The sequence below is a fragment of the Ochotona curzoniae genome, unplaced genomic scaffold (genome assembly GCF_017591425.1).
Source record: "Ochotona curzoniae isolate NIBS_2020 unplaced genomic scaffold, NIBS_Ocur_1.0 contig_2688, whole genome shotgun sequence".
NCBI lineage: Eukaryota > Metazoa > Chordata > Mammalia > Lagomorpha > Ochotonidae > Ochotona > Ochotona curzoniae.
Genome location: NW_024465553.1, coordinates 20,016,484 through 20,038,590, shown reverse-complemented (window position 1 = coordinate 20,038,590; position 22,107 = coordinate 20,016,484). Strand labels below are relative to the sequence as shown.

At 42.3% G+C, this 22,107-nt stretch overlaps 1 protein-coding gene and 1 pseudogene across 2 annotated transcripts; both read right to left on the bottom strand.

Annotated features, from left to right (window-relative positions):
• Nucleotides 1-44: 44 nt before the first annotated feature.
• On the bottom strand, nucleotides 45-2,437 carry LOC121153227 (annotated as a pseudogene).
• Nucleotides 2,438-7,344: 4,907 nt separating this feature from the next.
• On the bottom strand, nucleotides 7,345-18,034 carry MED6 (mediator complex subunit 6). 2 transcript variants are annotated; one of them, XM_040975366.1, is made up of 8 exons: nucleotides 17,982-18,034; nucleotides 15,398-15,557; nucleotides 14,375-14,466; nucleotides 13,266-13,352; nucleotides 12,926-13,054; nucleotides 11,303-11,418; nucleotides 8,232-8,259; nucleotides 7,345-7,648 (listed from the first exon to the last, which is right to left on the bottom strand). In XM_040975366.1, the coding sequence occupies exons 1-8, from the start codon at nucleotides 18,001-18,003 to the stop codon at nucleotides 7,521-7,523; spliced, it is 762 nt and encodes a 253-aa protein (XP_040831300.1). In that variant the 5' UTR covers nucleotides 18,004-18,034; the 3' UTR covers nucleotides 7,345-7,520. The 2 variants fall into 2 exon arrangements, with proteins under 2 accessions (XP_040831300.1, XP_040831301.1); XM_040975367.1 differs by having other exon boundaries at nucleotides 12,926-13,034; nucleotides 13,270-13,352.
• Between the last annotated feature and the right edge of the window lie 4,073 nt (nucleotides 18,035-22,107).

Here is a 22,107-nt window from a genome sequence, read left to right as displayed (position 1 = left end):
CCTTTTTGTCTTTGTGTCGCTTGTATAACACAAGGGAAAAAAAATCAAAGAATCAAAGGAATAAACATGAGTGCAGATGTGAAAATTTTGTTTCCTTGTTTTTGCATTGGTGAAGTCGTCCCTGGAACTTCTTTTGGTGGTGGTGGACCTCTATCTACGCTACCTCCAAGGCCTTCCACAGTGCAGTTGGGAGGTGCCCATCCTGGGTGACAGTGACAGTGCTGTTTATTATTGCAGACGCCTCTCATGTTGCAGTGCCACCTCTGACAGCGTAATGACGGATGAATCCTATGAACACACTTACGGTGAGGCACACCCTGCCTGTACCACACACCGTGCCTTCCTTCACTTCACCTATGTCAGGAAACGGCAGTCCTAAATGATAATCTGTGCCCCAGCAGGTGGTGTTGTTGACTTGAGAGTGATACACTGTAAAGTGGTCTTTGAATATGGGAATTGTGACGACATTTTGACATTGGACCCGCCCACACATGACACCAAGAAAGCTACATTTTGTGTAGGTGGTGCCTCGAATACCACAGTTGCCAAAACGATTTCCTTCCGTGTTCACTCTAATGTAGCAATCGGAAAATGCACTTGATGCCTCTGTGCCAAAAATCAATTTACACTGAATATCACGAGTATTACAAGACTTTTGATAGCAGTAGGTATCTGTAGCACAGTTGACACCGTCCCGCAGATACACGTCATCTGGACACTCAGGTGATGTCCCATTACACCACTCTGGAAGATCACACTCATTGGTCTTCTCCCTACATACAGTCCCAGAAGGCAGCAGTTCGCATTGTCTGCAGCAAGCTCCATGACCACAAGCAGCCCCAGGCTTCAGCGAGCAGGTTGATGTGCAGCACGGATCTTTTGTGCACTCCCATAAGGATCCACAGTCACACTGCTTCCCTCATCCACCACTCGATTCCCACATATTCGCAACCTTAAAATGTGTTCTGGACTCGAGGGAGAGAGAATGCATGTGCCAGTAGTGGTCACAGTATCCATATATTGGGAATAACTGCAGTTGCTGAATAGCCGAGAAGTTTCTTTGTTGGCATTCATTATACAAATTGTTTCACCACATGTAAATGCTTCAGTATCATGTGCCATACCTAGATTATGACCCAGCTGATGAGTCACAGTAAGTGCAAAAAGATCTAAATTTCTGTTTTTCGAAATATATCAACTCCACAATTAGATTCTGTTTGGCATACAGATCCAGCACTGGCAATCTCATCATCTCCATTAGGTCCTTCATCTCTGAAAAGATGTATAACATCATTGTGAACATTCACATTAAGGTGTACAGATTTCCATAAGCAAAAGTACCAAAGAAGACTTTCTAAGTTACCTGCTGTGTCTATTTGGTTTCTCGCATTCCAGATTTCCAGGCAAGTCAAAATGACATCAACCTCCATGTGCTTAAAGTATTCATCCACTGCATTAATAACATGAAATACATCATACTGAACTCGTGACTCATTGCTTTGAGAGAAAACATATCGCTCATGGTCCACAACCACTGCCAGCTCAATATAGCGCCAGTGTGTCCACCAATTCAGTCGAGAACGTGGTTCCACAGTGAAGTTATATGACGCTTGCAATGCCAGTTGCTGAGCTATCAACTCTTCTGTTAAGCCACATCTCATGGGTGGGGATTGTGTGTCATCACTGTCAATCTGAGACACCAGGTGTTCAAAGGTGGTGGAGTACTCAATCGGTTCAATTTCATACATGAGGTTGTTTATCTGTAACATTCCTCGAAAACCCCCATAACAGGTGCTGATAGCAACCAGGGACTCAGGGTCCCCCTCCACAAAACCATGATAGAAGCAGTCCTCAGGGACGAATGGGTGGTCCTCCTGGAGGGCATGCTGCTCTGAGTAGGTGAACACAGGGAGGTGTGTGGAAATCAGGAGCCTCTTGACCCTCATGTGGACAACGTGTCTCTGGCCCCCAAACCGCAGGCTGTAGGAGAGCCATCCTGGGGACCCTACACCTCTGCCCTTGCTCGTCACCCTCAGGGGGATCACCACTTCCACAGAGCTGAACTGTTGCGAGGACCTGGCCTGGGAGAGGTCAGGAAGGAACAGAGATACCTCAAACCAGAGCAGCACAAGAGTGATCCTGAAGGGCATCGGGGTCCCTGGCACTGCCATTACGGAGCCAGGTGTCCAGAGCTAAAGAGTGCCTGGTGGGAGGAAGTGCTCGTCTGGCTCCTCCCTGTGAGTCGCTTGGGGTCCCAGGCTGACCTTTATGAATCTGTGTCCAGGCAGAGGTGGAACATCATCTGCGCAGCTGTGCTGAAGGTGAAAATAAAGAGGAGCTAGGTAAGGATTGGGGAGGAAGGGTGGGAAAGTTGAAGAAAGTGATGCTAACATGAATTGTAGGATATCTGAAAACAGTAAAGGCATGGATTCTGTCCAATATACATATTGCATGTATAATACCACATATGCTCATATGTATATGAGAGAAGTATGCCAACTGAATAAAAACTTTGAAATTAGGTGGATAACTAAAGTGGATGGTGAAAACATGGGCATTCAGTATGTATCTCTAGATGTGGGAGACCTCAAGTGAGGTCCTTGCTCCCAACTTCAACCCGTTGCATTCCTGGCTCTTACAGGCATGTAGGTAGCAAACCAAATGATGAGACTCTTTCTCTGCTAAATTAATTAATAATTCTTAAAATTTTGCCTAGGAGAGCATCAGAGGAGGCTAAAAGACAAAAAGGACTTGTTAATTCCTATCTGCTTACTATTTCTGAATATCCCAGCAACGAGTCTTTGCTTTGGTGGTAACATTTGGCTTATTCTAATACACAGAGCCAGAGTCACCAAGCCCCTTCAAAGGTGTGTAAGTACCAACAGGACACATCTTCCTCCTCAAAACTCTAAGAACTGGGTAGACTAGACAATTCTCCAGTTCCCCCAGGCAACCGACACCAGCCTGTCAATGTCTCTTTCTCAAATGTTCTATTACAAAGTCTATGAGTATCAGGTCATGCCTATAGTCTCAAGTATATAGTACCCTTTCTCCAAGATCAAAGCTGCAGTTTTTGGAGGGCCTTCTTCTACGTCCCTAAGATACCTGTACCATCCTAGCATTGTGAGGAGGTCCAGCTAGCAGTTCCAGAACACTGCTTTCCCAAGTTCCTAACTTATCTGCACCACCCATCCTTCACATTCCAGATCTAAGAAAGTTATAATAAAAACATCTAGGTTATAATAACCTCATTCTCATACTAGTAATTCCCACCCCATGTATATATCTCAGTGTCCACCTTCAATCTTTTCAATCTTTTAATACCTTTTCAAATAGTTCCTATAGTAACTTCTCTTCTCTTTTCTGAACTGGATCTTGACAGTACAGGATAACTTGATACCTGGGATGATTCCAAAACAAAACAAAAACCAGAATGTACATCTGGGATCTGCTTAGGTATAGTCACACACATCCAATAGGGGATGGGCATGTAGCAGCATCACAATTACCAGAGTTGATTGTGATGAAGTTCACTGTTTCTGTAAGTGGTGCAGGGGAACCAAGTGACTGCTGTGATGACTGCGGGCACCACAGGGACTGAGGAATGGAATAACTGGAGAATTTACACAGGAGGTGAAAGATTAAAGAGAGGGCTTACAAGGGTGGACATGAATTTTTTTCCTTTGTTTTATTGGACTACCCTTATTAAAAAGCACAGTGATTGTAGTGACTGTAGAATCACACTGAGTTACATACAGAGACTTCGCTAACACTCTAATGGGAGGCTTAGACACATAAACTCAGAAAAACATGAGGATTAAAACGGGAAATTTCAGGTAGATAGGAATGGTTCTGAGTATCTAGTTTCTCACAAGTAACCCTAATTTTTCTTATGAACCAAAGAGCCCACAGCTCTCCTGAGATGTCCAGGCACTTCTAGCTTGAGGCTCTGTACTGACCTCAGCTAGGAAATCTGCCCTGTAACACACGGTTGTCTCAGGAACACATACTCCGACTGCTCCATCTTGATGACAGAGGCAACATGTTCCAGGGGAGAAAAATTACAATCTGAATTGGGAGGAAATGGCTTCTATTCCAAAATAGTTGAAATTTGTTATTTTATATTGGCCAAAGCTTCAGAAATCAAATTGGTAAAAGAAATGAACTAGTTACAAAGAACATCTAATATGATAAATTAAACAATTAAACACATTTACATCTATTTAGCAAGTAGTTAGAAAACACAGAACACAAACCTCAAGAAATGCAACCCAACTTAAAAGTATTTTCCCAGTATTTTTCCCATCAAATCTCCTTTTCAGGTAAATTATTATGAAATACATACATAAAAGTATAATTGGGGGCCCAGTGTGATAGCCTAGTGGCTAAAGTCCTTATGGGATCCCATATGGGCACTGGCTTCTGGCTTCACATCAGTTCACTCTGGCCGTTGTGGCCACTTGGGGTTTGAACCAGCAGATGGAAGATCTTTCTCTGTCTCTCCTCTCCATAAATCTACCTAAGAAAAATTAATAAAATCGTTACAAGAAATTCTTTTTTACACAGGTATAGTTCAACAACTCTAAACCCACTTTGGTATTTTAGATAAAAACTATGCAAACTCGGAAAACAGTTCCCAACGCAAGAGAGTGAACTCGAGTTAGAGGTATCAGCGTGAACGAGTGATAAAGCCTGTTAATGCAAAGACGTTCATTTACACACAGCTCAGCAGGGCTCTGTTTCCTAGGATCTAGAGGAAACAAGAACCCGGTAGCCGTGAGCACACCTGGAATGTTCTTCATAGTTTCTAAATGCCATTCTCCACTAGAATCAATGCGGATCCTCTGAAACGGCTGTCTCAGAGGCTGTGACAAATCTGGAACACCTTACTATGCCAAAACAGAAGGAACATTCAGAGGAGGATGGGATTTTATTGAAGACACGGTAACCAGGTTGAAGGAGCTCCCACTGGGCCAATTTTTGACAATCTGAGCATCAATATAAATAATAATATAGAAATGCAGTCCATTGAATGACAGAATCTAGGTGCACACTTTGATATAAATAAGCAGAAAAAAGTGAAAGCTCTTTTTTTATACTATCAGAGCCAAAAAACAAACACACGAAGAATATGGAAAGGTTAGTGCCATGGCATAGTGCGTAAAGCCTCTGCCTGTGATGCTGGCACCCATGTGGGCACAGTTCGTGGGCCAGCTGTTCCTCTTCAGACCCAGCTGCGCTCTGATGGCCTCAGAAAGCAGCAGAGGATGGTCCTAGTGCTTGAGCCCCTGCATTCGGTCTCTCCATGTGGGAGACCAAATGAAGCTTATGGCTCCTGGCTTTGGCATGGCCATCCCCTGGTCATCGGGCCATCTGGGGAGTAAGCCAGCAGGTGCAAGATCTCAGCCTCTACCTCTTGCTCTGAAAGTCTTACAAATAAATAATTTATTCTTAAAAAAGAAAAAATAGAATTAAACTATTTGAGGGTTCTCACAGTAAAAATAACAGAGGCAAGATCTTTCTATGGAAAACTAGTAGGTAAAAGTTGGAAGAATAACCAACCATATTTCCCAGAGTATCTTTTCTTTTTTTTTTTAAGACTTATTTTTATTGGAAAGGCAGACATACAGAGAGAAGAGACAAAGAAGATCTTCCATCCAATGATTCACTCCCTGAGTGACCGCAACAGCTGGTGCTTTGCCAATCCAAAGCCAGGTGCCAGGAGCTTCCTCCAGGTCTCCCATGCGGGTACAGGGTCCCAAGGCCTCGGGCCATCCTCGACTTCCTTCCCAGGCCACAAGCCGGGAGCTGGATGGGATGTGGGGCTGCCGAGATTAGAACCGGTGCTCATATGGGATCCTGGCATGTTCAAGGTGAGGATTCCAGCCACTAGGCCACCGCGCTGGGCCCTCCCAGAATATCTTTAACTGACAAAAAAACTTTACAATGTAGCAACCTGACACATACTACCTTAAGGAAGTGGTCACCATCAAATCACCACCACCAAAAATGAGGCAAATGGACAGCACATAACCTGGCACATGGACTAAGAACAAAACAAACACAGATTCTACCTCTGAAACTCAAACTCTATCATTACAAAATCAACACATGGGACTGGGTTCTTGGCTTTAAGACTGACTCAGCTTCAGCTGTTGGGGCCATTTGGGGAGTGAACCAGCAGAGCTCTCTGCAACTCTGCCTTTCAAATAAAAAATAAGTATTTTAAAAAATAAATCAGGAACCAGTACAGTGGTGTAACAAACTAGGCCTCCTGCAGCAGCAGCATCCATTGGGCACCAGTTCAAGTCTCAGTGCTCCACTTCCAATCCAGTTCACTACTAATGACACGGCAAAGCATCAGAGGACGGCCCAGAACCTGGGGACCCTGCACCCATGTGGGAGACCTCGAAGAAGCTCCCAGCTCCCAGCTTTGCATCAGCCCAGCTCTGGCTGTGGTGCCTTTTAGAGAGCGAATCAGGAAATGGAAGATCCCTGTCTCTCTGTAACTTTTAAAAATATACACAGAGAGGAGGAGAGACAGAGAGGAAGATCTTCCATCCGATGATTCACTCCCTAAGTGGCCACAACAGCCAGTGCTGCGCCAATCTGAAGCCAGGAGCCAGGAACTTCTCCCAGGTCTCTCACACAGGTGCAGGGTCCCAAAGCTTTGGGCTGTCCTCGACTGCTTTCCCAGACCACAAGCAGGGAGCTGGATGGGAAGTGGGGCTGCTGGGATTAGAACTGGCGCCCACATGGGATCCCAGAGCGTTCAAGGTGAGGACTTTAGCTGCTAGGCCACCACACCAGGCCCTCTCTGTAACTCTTAAAAATTAAACTTTAAAAAAAAAACCAACACCAAATATTGAAGAAGTACTAGACACAAAAGTTAACTACAACCTCATTTTAAATAAATTAGGAAAAACTCAAATATGAAACTGGAAAAGTGCGAGAAAACAGAGATATAATCACAGGAAGTATTCAATCACTATGATAGTCTCCAAAAACTGTATAAACATGGGGAAATATTTGCAAAAGATGCAATAATTCAAGTAACATTTTACGAACAAAACAATTCAAAACTAAGGTTTAAAAAGTATTCACGCACTGAAAAATAAGCCTAAAGAAAATTCACAACACTAGTACAGTGACAGTCAATAAGGCTCTCCCACCATCTTCCCAACACATGTAACACCAAAGAATATCCAACTTATAATACAGGCAAATGTGGTCAGTTACTACTCGACGTATCAATCCATTGTGTCTGCGAAGTATATTGAAAAACCTCAAAGTAATAAGGGGAAAGTACCATGATGAAGTGTTATAAACAAATATCTTTATTTCTTTTTAAGGAGAAAAAAATACATATTCACACAGAAAGCAAGTTGGGCTTGCAGCCTTCCTTAAAGAACAAGGTCACTGCATCCAAACGAGAGAGTCAGCATGAAGTCACATCCGAAGCTCGAGCTGGCCAGTCAGCAGCTCTCCCCGAAGCAGCCCTGTCGCCCTGGCGTCCCACCTCACTGCAGCCTCACTCGCTTCTCGGGGGGGCCTTTCATGCTCGCTGCCTGGGCGTTCCTGCTAGGCTCCTTTTCCTCAGCCTTCACAGTTTCAGGTGCAGGTTCCGTCTCCTTCTTGGACTGATCCACTGGACATCAAAGGCAGGTTGGGTTGGTTTTTTTTTTTTTTTTTTTGGAGGGAGAGTAGAAGGATGTGATAATTTGGTCAAAGATCTATAGGAATGCTTCACTCTTTTAAAATAATTTGTAACTGCTCATCTCGAGTTCTGACTTCAGCTGTTTGCTCAGGCAGATGCATGGTAACTAATTATTCAGTTACAAACCAAGCAATCTGCTACCAGGAAAAAAACTTCCTGATGTCAGACGGGGGCGGGGCGGGGAAACATGGTCTTTAAATGACACATTATACATACACAAGATACAATTATCCTTTCCCACTTTTATGGATTGTTCAATACCTGTTTTCCACAAGAAATAGATCTTTTCACACTAAGATCTGAACTAAAAACAATCTGCTCAATACCCACTTTCCACTCATATTCATCATTCAGAATTCGGTAGCACTACCATAAAACACTGCCTCTTGGCAATTCAGTGACTCTTGAAGGTTAGAAGTAACTGTATTGAGAGAATCTAGCTAACCTCATGAGATACAGTGACAAAAGTAACATTGAGTCTTATTTTAGTAGTTTTGTATCAGAAAAACCATACCTGGAACAGGCTTTTCTCCAGACTTGTGCTATAATTTTTAAAAAGTGGAGTAAAGTGGAAGAAGGAAAACAAAAATTAGACAAAAGGAAAGATCAAATTTTTTTTTTACTTCATAACTCTTATTAAAATAATATTATACACAAATTACATTACAAATTACTTCAAAAAACCATTATTCATGTCCAGAAAAAGGAAATTTCCAATTTTCCAAGTACCCTTCATTTTGGAAAAGATGCAAACCTAAAACCAGAACATCTGATAAAAATCCTTGAATATCTAAAAGGACCTCTGCCTCTGTAAGAGGATACCAACACTTCACATCAAGTGGCCATGCAGAGTCCAATGGCAGGAAATACTGGGATTTTGCAAGACTCCAGAAGCTTGCCTGCTTAGGGGATACAGACTGGAAGACAATGACACTTTGAACTCTATCTTTTAAAGTTAGTAGCTATCAGGAATAATGGAAAAGCGATTTTTCAGGGCCTGTACCATGGCTTATACGGCTAATCCTCTACCTTCAAGTGCCAGTTCCTGTCCCAGCTACTCCATTTCCCATCCAGCTCCCTGCTTATGACCTAGGAAAGCAGTCAAGGATGGCCCATTTGGGTGTCCCAGAGGAATTTCCTGGCTTCTAGCTACAGATTGGCTCAGCTCTGGTCACTGTGGCCATTTGGGGAATGACCCAGCACACAGATCTCTTTCTGTCTCTCCTGTGTCTTCTCATGCACCTTTCCAATTATTTAAAAAAAAAAAAAAAAAAAGCCCCCGGCACAAAGCCCTAGTGACTAGATCCTTGCCTTGCATACGCTGGGATCCCATATGAGCACCAGTTCATGCCCTGGCTGCTCCACTTCTCATCCAGCTCCCTGCCTGTGCCCTGACAAAGCAGCAGAGGATGGCCCAAAGCCTTGGGGCTCTGCATCCGTGTGGAACACCCGAAAGACTCTCCTAGCTTCAGATCAGCTCAGCTCTGGCTTTTGACATCACTTGAGTGAACCAGTGGGCGAAAGATTTCTCTCTGTCTCTCTTTGTCTCTGTAAATTTTCAATCAGAAAAAGTCAATCTTAAAAAAAAACTCAAAAGTCATTTAGAAAAAGAAAATAAATTTTTCTATGACCATACAGCTTGTAATGCCTGTACTATTAAAAATCAAATTGCAGGAGTTGGCGCCATGGCAGTGTTAAGTCTCCGCCTATGGTGCTAATATTCCACATGGGTGACATTTCGTGTCCCAGCTGCTCCACTTCCCTTCCAGGTCCCTATTTGTGGCCTGAGAAGGCAGTGGAGGATGGCCCAAAGCCTGGGAGATCGGAGGTAAGCTTCTGGATCCTGACTTCAGATCAACTTAGCTCCAGTCACTGCGGCCCCCTGGGAAGTGAACCAGCAGACAGAAGATCTCTCTCTCTCCTTCTCTCTGTAACTTTACCTTTCAAATTAGGATAAAATAAACACTTCAAAAAATGAAATTATAGAAAAAAGTGACGTGGCGTTAGGAACAAGGTCCACTCTGTACACCCATTTACTTGATCTTGTCATCTCCGTCATCCCATTACCCAAGTTAAAGGAACTAAAACACCCTGTTTCTCCTTATTAAGGTTCACTACCTTCTGTTACTCTCAGGCAATGGTCCTCTGCTTCCTATGTTTAAAAACAAAACAGGATGCGAATACCATGGCCTGTCTTCCAATCTGCCTTCAAATTTATTATGCCTTTACATAAATACAGTGCACAGAGAGAGCACCTACCCGCACTGCCTTATTCCCTATGAATGCAGATGGCCACTGAGGCTGGCCAAAGCCAGGAGCTAAAAACTTAATTCAGATCTCCCTGCGGGTAGCCAGAATCCCAACTTGAGTCATCTCTTCTGTCTCCCCAGGTCTGCATTTGCAGAAAGCCCAGGACAAAAGCCAGGGCCAAAACCTGAACGTAGGCATTTCAATGAGGGGGGGAGGCATCTTAGCCATTAGGCAAATGCCCTCCCCACATACATTTAAAATACCCTTCATGGCACCTCAGAAGAAGTCCTTTATTTCTAAAGTTAAGGACTTCATCTGCCTTCTAAACTTCTTTGAGAATTTAGATGCCCTCCTAAGCTTTATCACTTATTCCCATGAATCAAGACTTCAAAACTGTCCTGTGTAATTCCTTTCAGATTCAGATGCCGAGGCCTAGAAACCTAAACCAACTCTAACTACTAGGAATCTTTACCAAAAACTGAGCTCCAAACTACTAGGCACTGCATAGAAAGGGTCACACAGAACCCCTGACGCTGTTATCCTCAGAAAAGCCCACCTGCCCAGCTTGGCCCTTGGTTCACACCTAGGAACACCCTTGATGACAGTGGCTCACCATACCTAGAAAGTATGACCAACAGGGCTGATGCTGAATAGCTGTCTTCTTTTGGGGACTGCAGAATTTGGGTACACGTTAAAGGATACCTATACGACAAAATCCCCCCACCTTCCCTCTGCAAAGCACATTCATTCTCCTAATGGATTTCCACGGACAAAATAGCATTGTTACATTGCTGTAGTTTTGTTGTGGAAGGAAAAACACAGTCTATATAACTCTTCATGGGAAGGAAGAAGTGTAAGGAAGTCATGGCACATGGATTTGCAGCTGCTGTGAAAACCCTCCCCCCATCCCCGCCCGGGGAATCACACAGCGCAATCCATATAACTGAAACACCAATCCGTGTAACTTTATTATCACTCCCATCTCTTATGATAAAACCCTCTACACCTTCAGTGTTCTGTTCTTTTTGTCACAAAAATGTTCGCTCTTGTATCACATCAGGCGAGAAGGCAGCATGTAAGGCTTCATTACTACCTGTGACACTTTCAGCCTTCTCTTGGATGGGAGATATTGCCTCTATGCAGCCAGTCCTGTACAGCTCGCAAAAGTTTAATCAAGACTACAGAAAAGTGTGAATTCCATTTCCATGATCAGTTTCCTCCATTACATCTTTCACATCGTTTCTTTAATTCAGAGACCCTTAAAACAGCCCTTAACTAAAAATAAACACGTCAAGAAGAAAAATGTCAAATCAACATGAATCACACTTTCATTACCTGCACAAACTTAGGTGGGAATTTTTGTCTAAGGTCTAAGAGCAAAGCGTCCACACGTTGTCTCTGAAAAATAGAACTTGGCTCTTCTTTTCTTTTGGCTTTAGGTTTGACTTTCTCTATTAAAACATTAAATTCAAATGAAAACATTGCCTGGTTTCATGTCTAACATTTTACCACCATCAACATATGCAAGCTACATTATTTCTAACAGCTGCTATGTCAAAAGCAAATTTCCCAAATAAACACCAACATAAAGTGCTCTAACTTTCCTCACCTGAAATCAACCTAAAAAGCTGATAAGTGTGTCTTAGATACTGCACTTCTACTGCATAACCACAGATAAGACAACACTAAAGTTTCTCAGAATTACCTATATCACAATCCTGATTATTGACCTGAAATTACATTTTGTGTATTTCAAGTGGATTAAATGCTTTTTCTCCCCTAAAACCAATTAGAAACAAATGGAAAATGCAAGCTTGATAAACTCAAATGACCATGCTCAATTATTAAGACTGTAACTCACCAGAAAAAAAAAATAACATATATGTATGTATATAACATAAAAGATCACAAGAAAGAAAAGAAAAGAAACTAAAACAGGAGCTCTGAAATTATTCCCATGTGGTGCTTCCCTGGCAGGGCAGGGTTTTCGGAATGACTCAGAATTAAGAGATCCAGGCAAGTGTTAATTCATTTCACTGGGGCATGGGAACAGCTGCTGGGGTCAATTTTATTCAACTACAACAAACTTGCTACATCAGACGGCGCTGCTTGGGCCTGCCATTAATAGACGTAATTGTAAAGCAGAATGCACAGGTCTCAAAACTACATAAAGTCTATCTTCCTTCACAAGTTTATCTTGAGCTGCTATTTCTCAGTTAACTTATGTGACACATCAATATTTATACACAAACATATGATATATATCTGTGTGTGCATATACATATAAATACATATTTGTATATATCACACATGATACATGATCTATATGACCATAACACTAATATCATACATATAACATATATGTGATGTGTATGTAGGCATAAACGTATCTATATATCTGTATATATCACACATACATTTCTAAATCATATATGATATATAAATATACACACATATAAATAACACTCCTGCAGGTATTTTTTGTTAGTAAAATACGATAAAGAAAACAGCACATTAGCAGGCTTGTTAACTAGGGGACCCAGCACCATGACCGTTATGACACAGAAGTGGCAGAAAACAGACTAGTCAGATGGAAACATGACTCTGAGAACTATTTTTCCTTTCCCCTACTTAGAAAAATGTGCCAAAGAAAATTAGGTAGAGAATATCATCACTGCTCATTCTTCATCCTTGTTTCTCCTCTTTATGTTCCAAGTATTTTAAAATCTTGAAAAACTTAAGAAAGATTATCAGTTTCCTGACAGATTAAATGTTCATCAGTTTCTATGTGGGAGCTTTCATTACCACATCTAGTTACATTATCCGAAGATGCAATATCATTATCCAATAAAAAATTAAAGCACTCCTAGGAAACGTGAATAGCCATTTTTTCTCAAGGATACAGCTTCACTCTCAGAGATCAAAAGTGCTTTATGAAGGACAGGATGTTGTACCTACCTTGCTCTTCATGATCTTTGAAATGCCACCAATACCCTTTGGAAGGATGGTACCGACAATACGAAAGAGCTTCATCAAAAGCCGACTGGATACCATGCACTGCAGTGAGCTGTTGAAAGAGAGCAAACGCTCAATTTCTCATTAAGTCACCCAGCATTTCCAAAGTAAGAGCTTGCAAGATATTACATTTGCAGAGAACACAGCCAATTCCCTGCAGGTACCAATATCTTCAGATGCTCAGGTACCGGACAGGAGGGCTTCCGGGGAGAACTCCTATCTGGTTCTTGGAAGCAAGGTAGCTCAAATAAGCTTTCTTGAGTGCTTAAGAACGTGAAGACACTTACCACTCTGGAGTTTATGACTGACCCCAAGTCTGGTGCCTGATAGATCACTCCAGCAATGATGTAGTAATCAGCTAGTGGGAACACTATGGAAGAAAGCAAAATGCTTATGAATATAAATATGGATACGAACTGCTAAAGAGATTCTCACAAAAACAAAAGCTGTACTGGCAAAACTCACTCCACGTTACTTACTGCTGTTTGGGGAACAACTGAGTAGCTGTTAAAGAGACTTGAGTTTCATAAAGCCTACAATCTCTCATCCCTGGCCCTTCACAGGAAAGCTATGCCAATCCTTACCCCACAAGAGGACTTTTACACAGCTAATATGCTTTGAACCCTCTGACCATGGAAATCCTGTCCTCGCTCTTGCCTTTGTTCTAGGGCTCTCTTCTTCTCCAGGAAAAGAGTCTAAATCTTCCATTATGAAACTAAATTTGGGTTTGGGAACTACAGTTTCTTTAGCAAGTCATTCTCTGAAACTAACACCAGGGAAAGGGCTGCTCCCAAACACCTTGTCGAGGGTGATGCAGCTGGGACATTATCTGGATTCTCTACCTTGAATTTTCTCTTCAGTTTGATCTTATCCATGGTCTTGACATGATTCCAAGGTAAGTCCTTCAAGTTCTACTTGTCTCTAGAACAAGTGTATAACACAAAACCAAATCTGGATTCTATACTCTTCACAGTGTTACTTGGTAGCATAACTGGAGTAAAACTCAAGGTTCATTGTTTCAAAAAGTGATATTAATTCAAGTAAAAACAAAAAAATGAAACTAAAAAAAAAATTGATTTTAATCTAATACAACTGCATCTGCCAAGTATTTCGTAAGAGAATCAACTCAGTAAACTTTTTCACAAGAGAACAAGTGCAGGAAACTTGCACATGGATTCCTAAAGACTCCATTTGATGAGTACCTTTACTTAACGGCTGTTAACAACTCTTGGCCGTGATTACAACTGTAAGTTGACTCTACAAAAATCCTCCTATCAAAGTTATGAACAAAACAGAACTTTGTCCTCAAAATAAGAACATATGGGTGTTGAAGTAAACAAATATGATGGTTGACAAAAAAAAAAAAAAATGCTGGAAGCTCACACACTTTACCTTGAGATGGGGACTGCCGCTGTTGCTTCCTCACGATGAAAAGAATGGGCTCCTGGGCGTGCAAAAGAATGTATTCAACACCAACCATCTGACTGAAACAGAACACAGAAATCTAGCTCTATGAATGCCTATAAGCCATGCAGATTACTGTAAAAAAAAAAATAACACTGTGAATAAAATTAAAACTGCACATGTTTGCTGTTAAAATGTGTCTACTGAATAAAACTGGCTATTTTCCCAGGCAAATGATATACAGAAAAAGGAGGCTTCATTTTTAATCATCCATCTGCAAAAATTTATTATCAACTTTAATCTGGGTATTTTGTACTTTGTACAAAAGTACAAAAAAAGACATTTGAAGTACCACAACGCTTCCTGACCAGCAAGACCTATAAGCACATACAAACAGTAAAAACAAAACAAAACAATTAAGATTCAACTACAAATTCCACCCTATCAGGAAACATTAAAAAAAAAATGTTATCTTGGCTTTCCAAAATATTCTGACCTGATGAGCTATTTAAAGGAAACAAGTTGTCTTGGTAGCTGCCTCAGCCTCCTAATAAAGCCATTTAAGACACCATCTGGGCGGTGCCTCAGTGGGTGGAAGACCTTTTTGTTCCTCCCTGTCATTCTGCCTTTCAAATAAAAAAACAAAAACAAAAACAAAAAACCTTAAAAATAAATGAATACTACCAAAATTTAATTTCATGAAATCCCTTCCTGCCCCCTTATTTAGCAGTCATATATGGTTATCAAAGAATAATATTTAATAGATTAATTGTTTAGCATCCTAAGTCTGAAGAATGTTATTTTACATGTGTTTACTTAAAATTTTATTTTATTTGCCACACAAAGAACAATCTTCTAGAACCAGACTATGACATGAAAAATCAAATTTAAAAGACACAATAATTGTGCTTGGCTGGCTGAGAATGACAGTTGCACTGCTAAAATGACTCATCAGGTCAACATTTAAATCTTTTAAGCAGGTTACGACGTTACCTGCTTAAAATTACTTACTTCAAGTGTTCCAATGTTGATCTCTGCATTTTGATCACTTCATTATTACATGTCCTGTCATAGAAAGGGTTACTTCTTTCTGAAAAGTAATCCAGGACGCTACCACTGTTCAAAATGGGGATCCAAGAGCTGTCGACCCAAGAAATTCCCAGCAGATTATCTATAGGAAAGAAAGAAAATGAGAAGTAATTAGCAAAGAGGAAAATTACAGCCCACCATTTACTATGCATCTTATGCAGTGAGTACTATGGATCTAAAGACAACACTGATCCTTGTCTACGTACTCCCACTGTTGACCAGAGAAACATGCCAGGAAAGCAATGACAATACCACAGAACTGTCACATAAAAGGTAAGGATCAATGTGTTAAGAGCACAGACGCAGAATACACTGCTTTGGGAACTCTGATTTTCCAAGGAGCAAAGAGTAAAGTTTTAGGAATGCATGTTAAAGAGAAAGGAGCACAGAATGCATACACAGAGGTACGAAAATCTAAAGTTTATAACAGATTTAGAAAATAATTTGAGTGGGGGCAGGCACATGGCATAGTGGTTTAGATACCTCTTGGGACCCCCACATTCCCCACCATATTGTGCCTGGGTACCCTGGCATGTCAGTAGGTGATGGCTCAAGAACTGGGCCCTGAGCACCAAAACAGGAAACCTGGAGGGAGTTCTAAGCTCCGGGCTGCAGTCTGGCCTGGTCCCAGTTGTTACAGGAATTGAGAAAGTGAACCAAGGGATGAAAGATCCATCTGGCTCTGTGATTATTGAAAGCAGCTTGAGATCTGCAATCTTTAAAAAAATGATTTTTTTTTTTTGAGAAACTGGAAATCATGAGTTTTCATGTGCTGATAACTAACTCAAAATTTTCAGACAGCATGTACACCAAAGCAAACACAGACACCATCTTGGAAACTCGCATTTAGAGACTCAGAAGCCTTAACTACAGACGAGCCTGATGAAAACCTAAACCTCAGTTTAGTTTTAGACATTTTAACATATTAGAGAATTAAACCTCAAACCAGAAAACATGGAACACAAAGTTATATTTTTAAAGTTTATTTGAAAGGCAATGTGGTAGGAAAGGAAAGACAGAGAAGGTTAGGTAGAGAGAGAGAGAAATCCATCTAGTGGGTCACTCCCCAAATGACCACAATGACCAGGGCTGGGCCAGGCCTAAGCCAGATACATAAAGTATGTTAATGACCAAGTAAATAACACCGACTGCTAGAATGGAGCTAAAGTTCTCGCCTTGCATGCACCAAAATTCCATATGGGCACCGTGGCTGCTCTGCTTCCCATCCAGCTCCCTGCTTGTGGCCTGGGAAAGCAACTGAGGATGACCAACACCTTGGGACCCTGCACCCACATTGGACACCCAGGGGAGGCTTCAATCAGATCAGCTCAGTTTCAGCCATTCAGGCTACTCAGGAAGCGAGTCATGAGATGGAAGATCTTCCTGTCTCTCTCTGTATACCTGACTTTACAATAAAAATAAACATATACTTTTAAAAAGACCAAAAAAAAAAAAAAAAAAAGGAATCCAGAAGCATCTTTCAGAGAAAAATAACAATTTCCCTATCAACTAGTCATAAAGCCAGAGAGCAATAATTCACTTTGGGAAATAATAAGGAATTTTGTTTGAGTATTCTAACTTTAAGCAGACTCCCCAAATTGGAAGGAATTAAATGTCATCTGTTCCAAATGATTGTTCAATACCTCCCTACAGTTTTCATCACCAACTATTTTCATGCTCGCAAGTTTCTGGACTAGCAGTTACATCAATCAGACAAGTTATTCATCTAGTAAACCATTCAAAGATGAAAAGGCAAACATAATGTAAAATCAATACAAGTGGAGGCTCTACCGTTTATAACTTCAAGCACTGATTATATAGCCGGCACATTATCACACAGCAACTCAAAGAGTTTGGCAGTATGGTATGATTTCACAGATTAAGAACCTGAAATATGAAGTCCAGTATCTTTTCTAAGATCACACAGGGCCATGCTATACTTAACCAGAATGTTAAACTAGTAACAATTACTAACGTCCTACAAACTACTGTGATAATAAGAGGGGAGTGGAGAAATTAGGGGGGAAATCCTTCTATCCACAAAATTGGATCGCAGAGAAGCATTTATGCTTGGGGGTAGAAATCAAGGATGTACAAACCAAGACAACCACGCAGTCACCGAGGAATCACAATTTATTTATTTATTCCCCGATGGGTTCAGTACATATTTTAATCTCTCCATAGAACGGGTGCGAAAGACAACAGAAAACAACGCCTGCTCAGGATAGGGTGTTGAAATGGATTCCAAAAGATCGTGGGCGCGTGGGGTCACGCCCGAAGATCCGTGGGCTGTAGCACCGAATCTCCATCCGCCCAAGGCTGCGAGCTCCGCGGACAGCCAAGCTGTCCAAAGCCCAAAGCTCCTCGAACACCGCCCCCGGGAACCCCAAAACAGTCGGCAACTCTCGCCCAACGACGGCTCTGCCGTCGACAGAAACCGCTCAGAATGGCTTGAGCGTCGTTGCCTCTGAGCGTTACGGACAGACACCAAAACAACCTCAATTACCTCGGGTATCCACCGCCGCCATGGTTCTCGCAGCGCCTTCGGGCTCCTTTTCCGGCGCAGAGCACGCGTCACGACGCGGCGACGGAAGCGTACGGATGGAGAGGAAGGACCTAAATTAGGGAAGACGGCACTGGCGTTTGGCTGAGCGGGCGTGAAGAAGCCTGGCCGGCAGATGGCGTAGAAACCCCGAACAAGGGTCGGGGCCGGACTGGACGAATAAAGGGTTCCGGGCTGAGCTGGAGGAGGTGAAGGGTTCGGGTCCGGGCTGGGGGAGGTAAAGGAAAGACTTGAAGCGAAGGATTCGAAAATGACACCTGTCCTCCTGTGATTGTCAAAAAGCAACTTCTGACACTGTAGAGTTGGGAGAAGGAATGTGAAAGCTCCTCTGCGGCTGGGTTTTGGCCAACATCTGGATCAGCTTCTGTCTGACTAAAAGCAGAGAATGGAATAGGACTTAGGCAGGGAGAGCTTGGGAATCACGGCCATCGATATGATCAAGCTCATTTAAAGCCTAACCAATGAAATCATTCCATGCCTCTGAAACCGAACAGCCATCAAAAAGACAGGAATGCTTCTGGTGTGAATATTAACAACGTTAAGGAGAGTTAACAGTGTCTGCTTTCCAGGTGATCAGGAGTAGGTACCAAGTTATGAAACGACTACGTGGCAGAGAGTTTCTAGGACTACCGGAGGCTGTCCCACCTTAAACACAACTCAGGGGCAAGGTGAGGGAGGGAGACTCCCATAAAGTTAACTGAGGATAAGGAATTCTGAATTTTTCTTGTCTTAGTGGGATGAAAATATATGGCTTTGTGCACTTCTGTTTTTGAGCTGGGAATTTTGCCTGAGAGGACTGACAAAAGTATGTATATGCACAAAACAGGGTTGTGGAAATGTTTTTTCCAGGAAGAAATGTTTCAGAAGACCCAGTTTCAGGGGAGATGAGCTGGGAAACGGTTCCAAAAGAGGAGAAATACCACATGCAATGAAAGTGTGAAACACCAAGGTGTTTGTTTTCTTTTGCTGGTTTTGTTTCCCAGTATTTTTTTTTTTCCATTGGAAAGTCAAGATACACAGAGAGGAGGACAGACAGAGAGGAAGATCTTCTGTCCAATGATACACTCCCCAAGCGACTGTAAAGGCCAGAGCTGCGCCAGTCCGAAACCAGGAGCCAGGAGGCTCCCTTGGATCTCTTGCGTGGGTGAAGGGTCCCAAGGCCTTGGGCCATCCTCAGTTGCTTTCCCAGGCCACAAGCAGGGAACTGGAAGGGAAGTGGAACTGCCGAGATTAGAACTGGCACCCATATGGGATCCCAATGTGTGCAAGACAAGGACTTTTACCACTAGGCTACTCCACCGGGCCCTATTTTCCAGTATTTTTATGAAGAGAGAAGGAGATTAGGAAAGATTGTGGATTTGTAGATGAAGAAATATGTAGTAAACCAGACCTGGGAACTCAGTCATCCTGCAGCAAATAGAATAATGAGATCAAGCTTCTATCTTAGAAACGTTATTTGAAGAGAGTGAATTGAAGGTGGTTGTAAGTCTGAAAGTTGAAAGTACATTCAGGAGGTTGTTACAAATTAAGCGGGGCCTACATTAATACAGAGTGTTTGGGAGGGGATGTAAATCATTACAGATATTAGATAAAAGAATCACAAGGGAGTCAGTGAAAAACGGATGAGCATGATGAGTAAGAGAGGAATTAAAATGCTCCCTGGGATAGGACGCAGAAATACAAATGCTCTCTATCTTAGTGCAGGACTACAGCCCAGTAAGTCCCTCACAAGGGTATATGCCTGGAAAATTTTACTCATGGAAGCAAGATTAGAATGAGCAAAAAATAGAGAAAACTGTGTCACTCTGCAAATGCTGATAATTGGTGATTAATGTGATTTTAGTTAAAAGGGAATATGTGAGTAAAGAGAGGGCTAGAAATAGTTAATAATACTTTTTAGCTAACAGCCCCATTCTCTTCATCCTTTCCCTGTTGCTGCACAACTTTTCTTAAGCCTCCATGAGTTTTTTTTTTTTTTCAAACACCTAATTGTCCAGGCAATTGAATGAACGGCTGACTCTCACAAGCCCCTGTTACATGACTTTCTCCTTCAAGGAGTGACTCAAACATGAGTCCTGAAGATTGATAAGACCCCCCCACCACCATTTTGGACTCAGTGCCATTTTCCTTGTAACCCTCTTCACTAATTTGCTATACCTTCATAACCGTGTTCCCACTAATCCACTCTAACCTCATGGCGCCATACTGGATGGGCCTGTCCACCAATCCTCTGTGACCCCTTCCCCTAGTCCCCACCTACTGCTGCATCTAACAATCCCCTGTGGCCCACCCATGGCCCTAGGCACTGATCCCTTATGGCCCCATGTTACCCACCCCTCTGGCCACTACTGGTCCACCTCCCTGCCAACATACCTGAGAAGGCAGAGGAAGATGGGCTTCTTCTGCTTGGGTCAGAAGAAGCAACTGGCTCCTGACTTCAGACTGGCTAAGCTACTGTCTCCCAAGTAAAAAGACTTAAAAAAAAAAAGATGGAGGTGGAGAAGCCCGACATAATTGCCAACTGGCTAATCCTCTGAATGCCAGTGTCAGCATCCCATGTGGACACCAGTTTGTGTCCCAGCTGCTCCAGTCAGCTCCCTGATTGTAGCCTGGGAAAGCAGTAGAGGACGGCTTAAAATCTTGGGACCCTGCACCCACGTGGGAGACCTGGAAGAGGCTCTTAGCTCCTGGTTTCAGATCAGCTCAGCACCAGCCCTTGCAGCCATTTGGGTGAAAGATCTTTCTTTCCATCTCTCCTTTCTGTAAATCTGTCTTTCCAATAAAATAGTATTAAAAAGATGAAGCCCATGTCTGAAGAATACTTACTCTTCAATTTTGCTATTTTGCCTTTAATATATTGAACACAGCAAGTGAAATTTAAAATAGGTGTAAATAAAACATAATGACTGAAATCTAAACTTGTCTGACTTTCCTGACAGAAGAAAAAGAATGGTCACTTTGCTTTAGCTGACTTCGGAGGTGTTGATAGAATCAGCATTGGGAGGGGTTTTATTCAGAGAAACGCTGTATGAGCACATGCGTTTTCTCGTGTACTCGGAGCATATAATGTGGTAGTGCCGGCCAGTGAGACGGGAGCGGATGCTGGGCCTCAGTTTGTTATGCACCTCTTTTGGCTGAGGATTTTGACTGGATCCAGTCAGTGGAGGACTGTGTTCGAATGAAAACTCAGACGTCAGTGTGGAGGGCAAATTCAATGCATGTTGAACATGAGTTCCTAACAATCCAGATGCAATATGGGTGGACTAAAGGCAGGGCCCATCATGAGAGAGACTACAGACAAGGACCGACAAAGTAGTAAGACACAGACCTTGGAGAGGTTGAAGAACTGTGTAGCCCTCCTCCAGGCCCACAAGTGCAAACACACCAGCCAGCTGTTGAGGAGATGGAAAAGTAGTTTAACCTAAGATGCGGTCCTGCGTCTCCTGTACATCAGTCACGCTTCTGGCTATGAGTTCTTTAGCAATCCAGATGGACAATAATCAGAGGAAGGAGCAATTGTAAAATTCATTAGACTTCCTGAACTAAAAAGTGTAATGTCTTCCAAGAAAATAATTAAATGACCATGGGCACAGAGCCTCATCTGTGTAATTTAAAGCTGTGAAGTGGGTCATTGCTTCGTATCCCAAATCTACATTTAGCTAACTCATAACTGTGCTCCATCTGCCCAAAGTAGTCACATTATTCTGTGTACCATGCAAAAATATCTGGGTTTAGAGGTTTCTGTAAAGTACCAAATGTAAGCCGCATGTGCATCTAGATTATCCATTATTTTTTGTTGAAAATTTTTAATTTTACTAGAATGAGAAGAAAAAAGTATAATACGCATAATGTAATAAATGAAAAAACACCTCTCATTTTTGAGATCCCAGAGCCGTAATCAAAGAGAGTAGGATGGCCCTGTTCCTCCTTCCAGAGAAAGCTAGCAGATGTGTGCCAGGCTGACAGGTGTTGAGGTGGTCACAGTTCACACAAGCCAAACTCAAGGTTGTAATCAAGCTTCTTGTTAATTTTATGGGACCATCCCAGCAATAGGCAAAAGAGTTCCTGA

Excerpts from the sequence above, each read along its gene's own strand:
- MED6 (XM_040975366.1), bottom strand. The coding sequence starts at position 18,003 with ATGGCGGCGGTGGATACCCGAG. Across the intron at positions 11,419-12,925 it reads CAAAGATCATGAAGAGCAAG|AGAAAGTCAAACCTAAAGCC; the intron begins GTAGGTACAACA and ends ATGTTTTAATAG. Across the intron at positions 7,649-8,231 it reads TGGAGAAAAGCCTGTTCCAG|TGGATCAGTCCAAGAAGGAG; the intron begins GTATGGTTTTTC and ends TTTGATGTCCAG.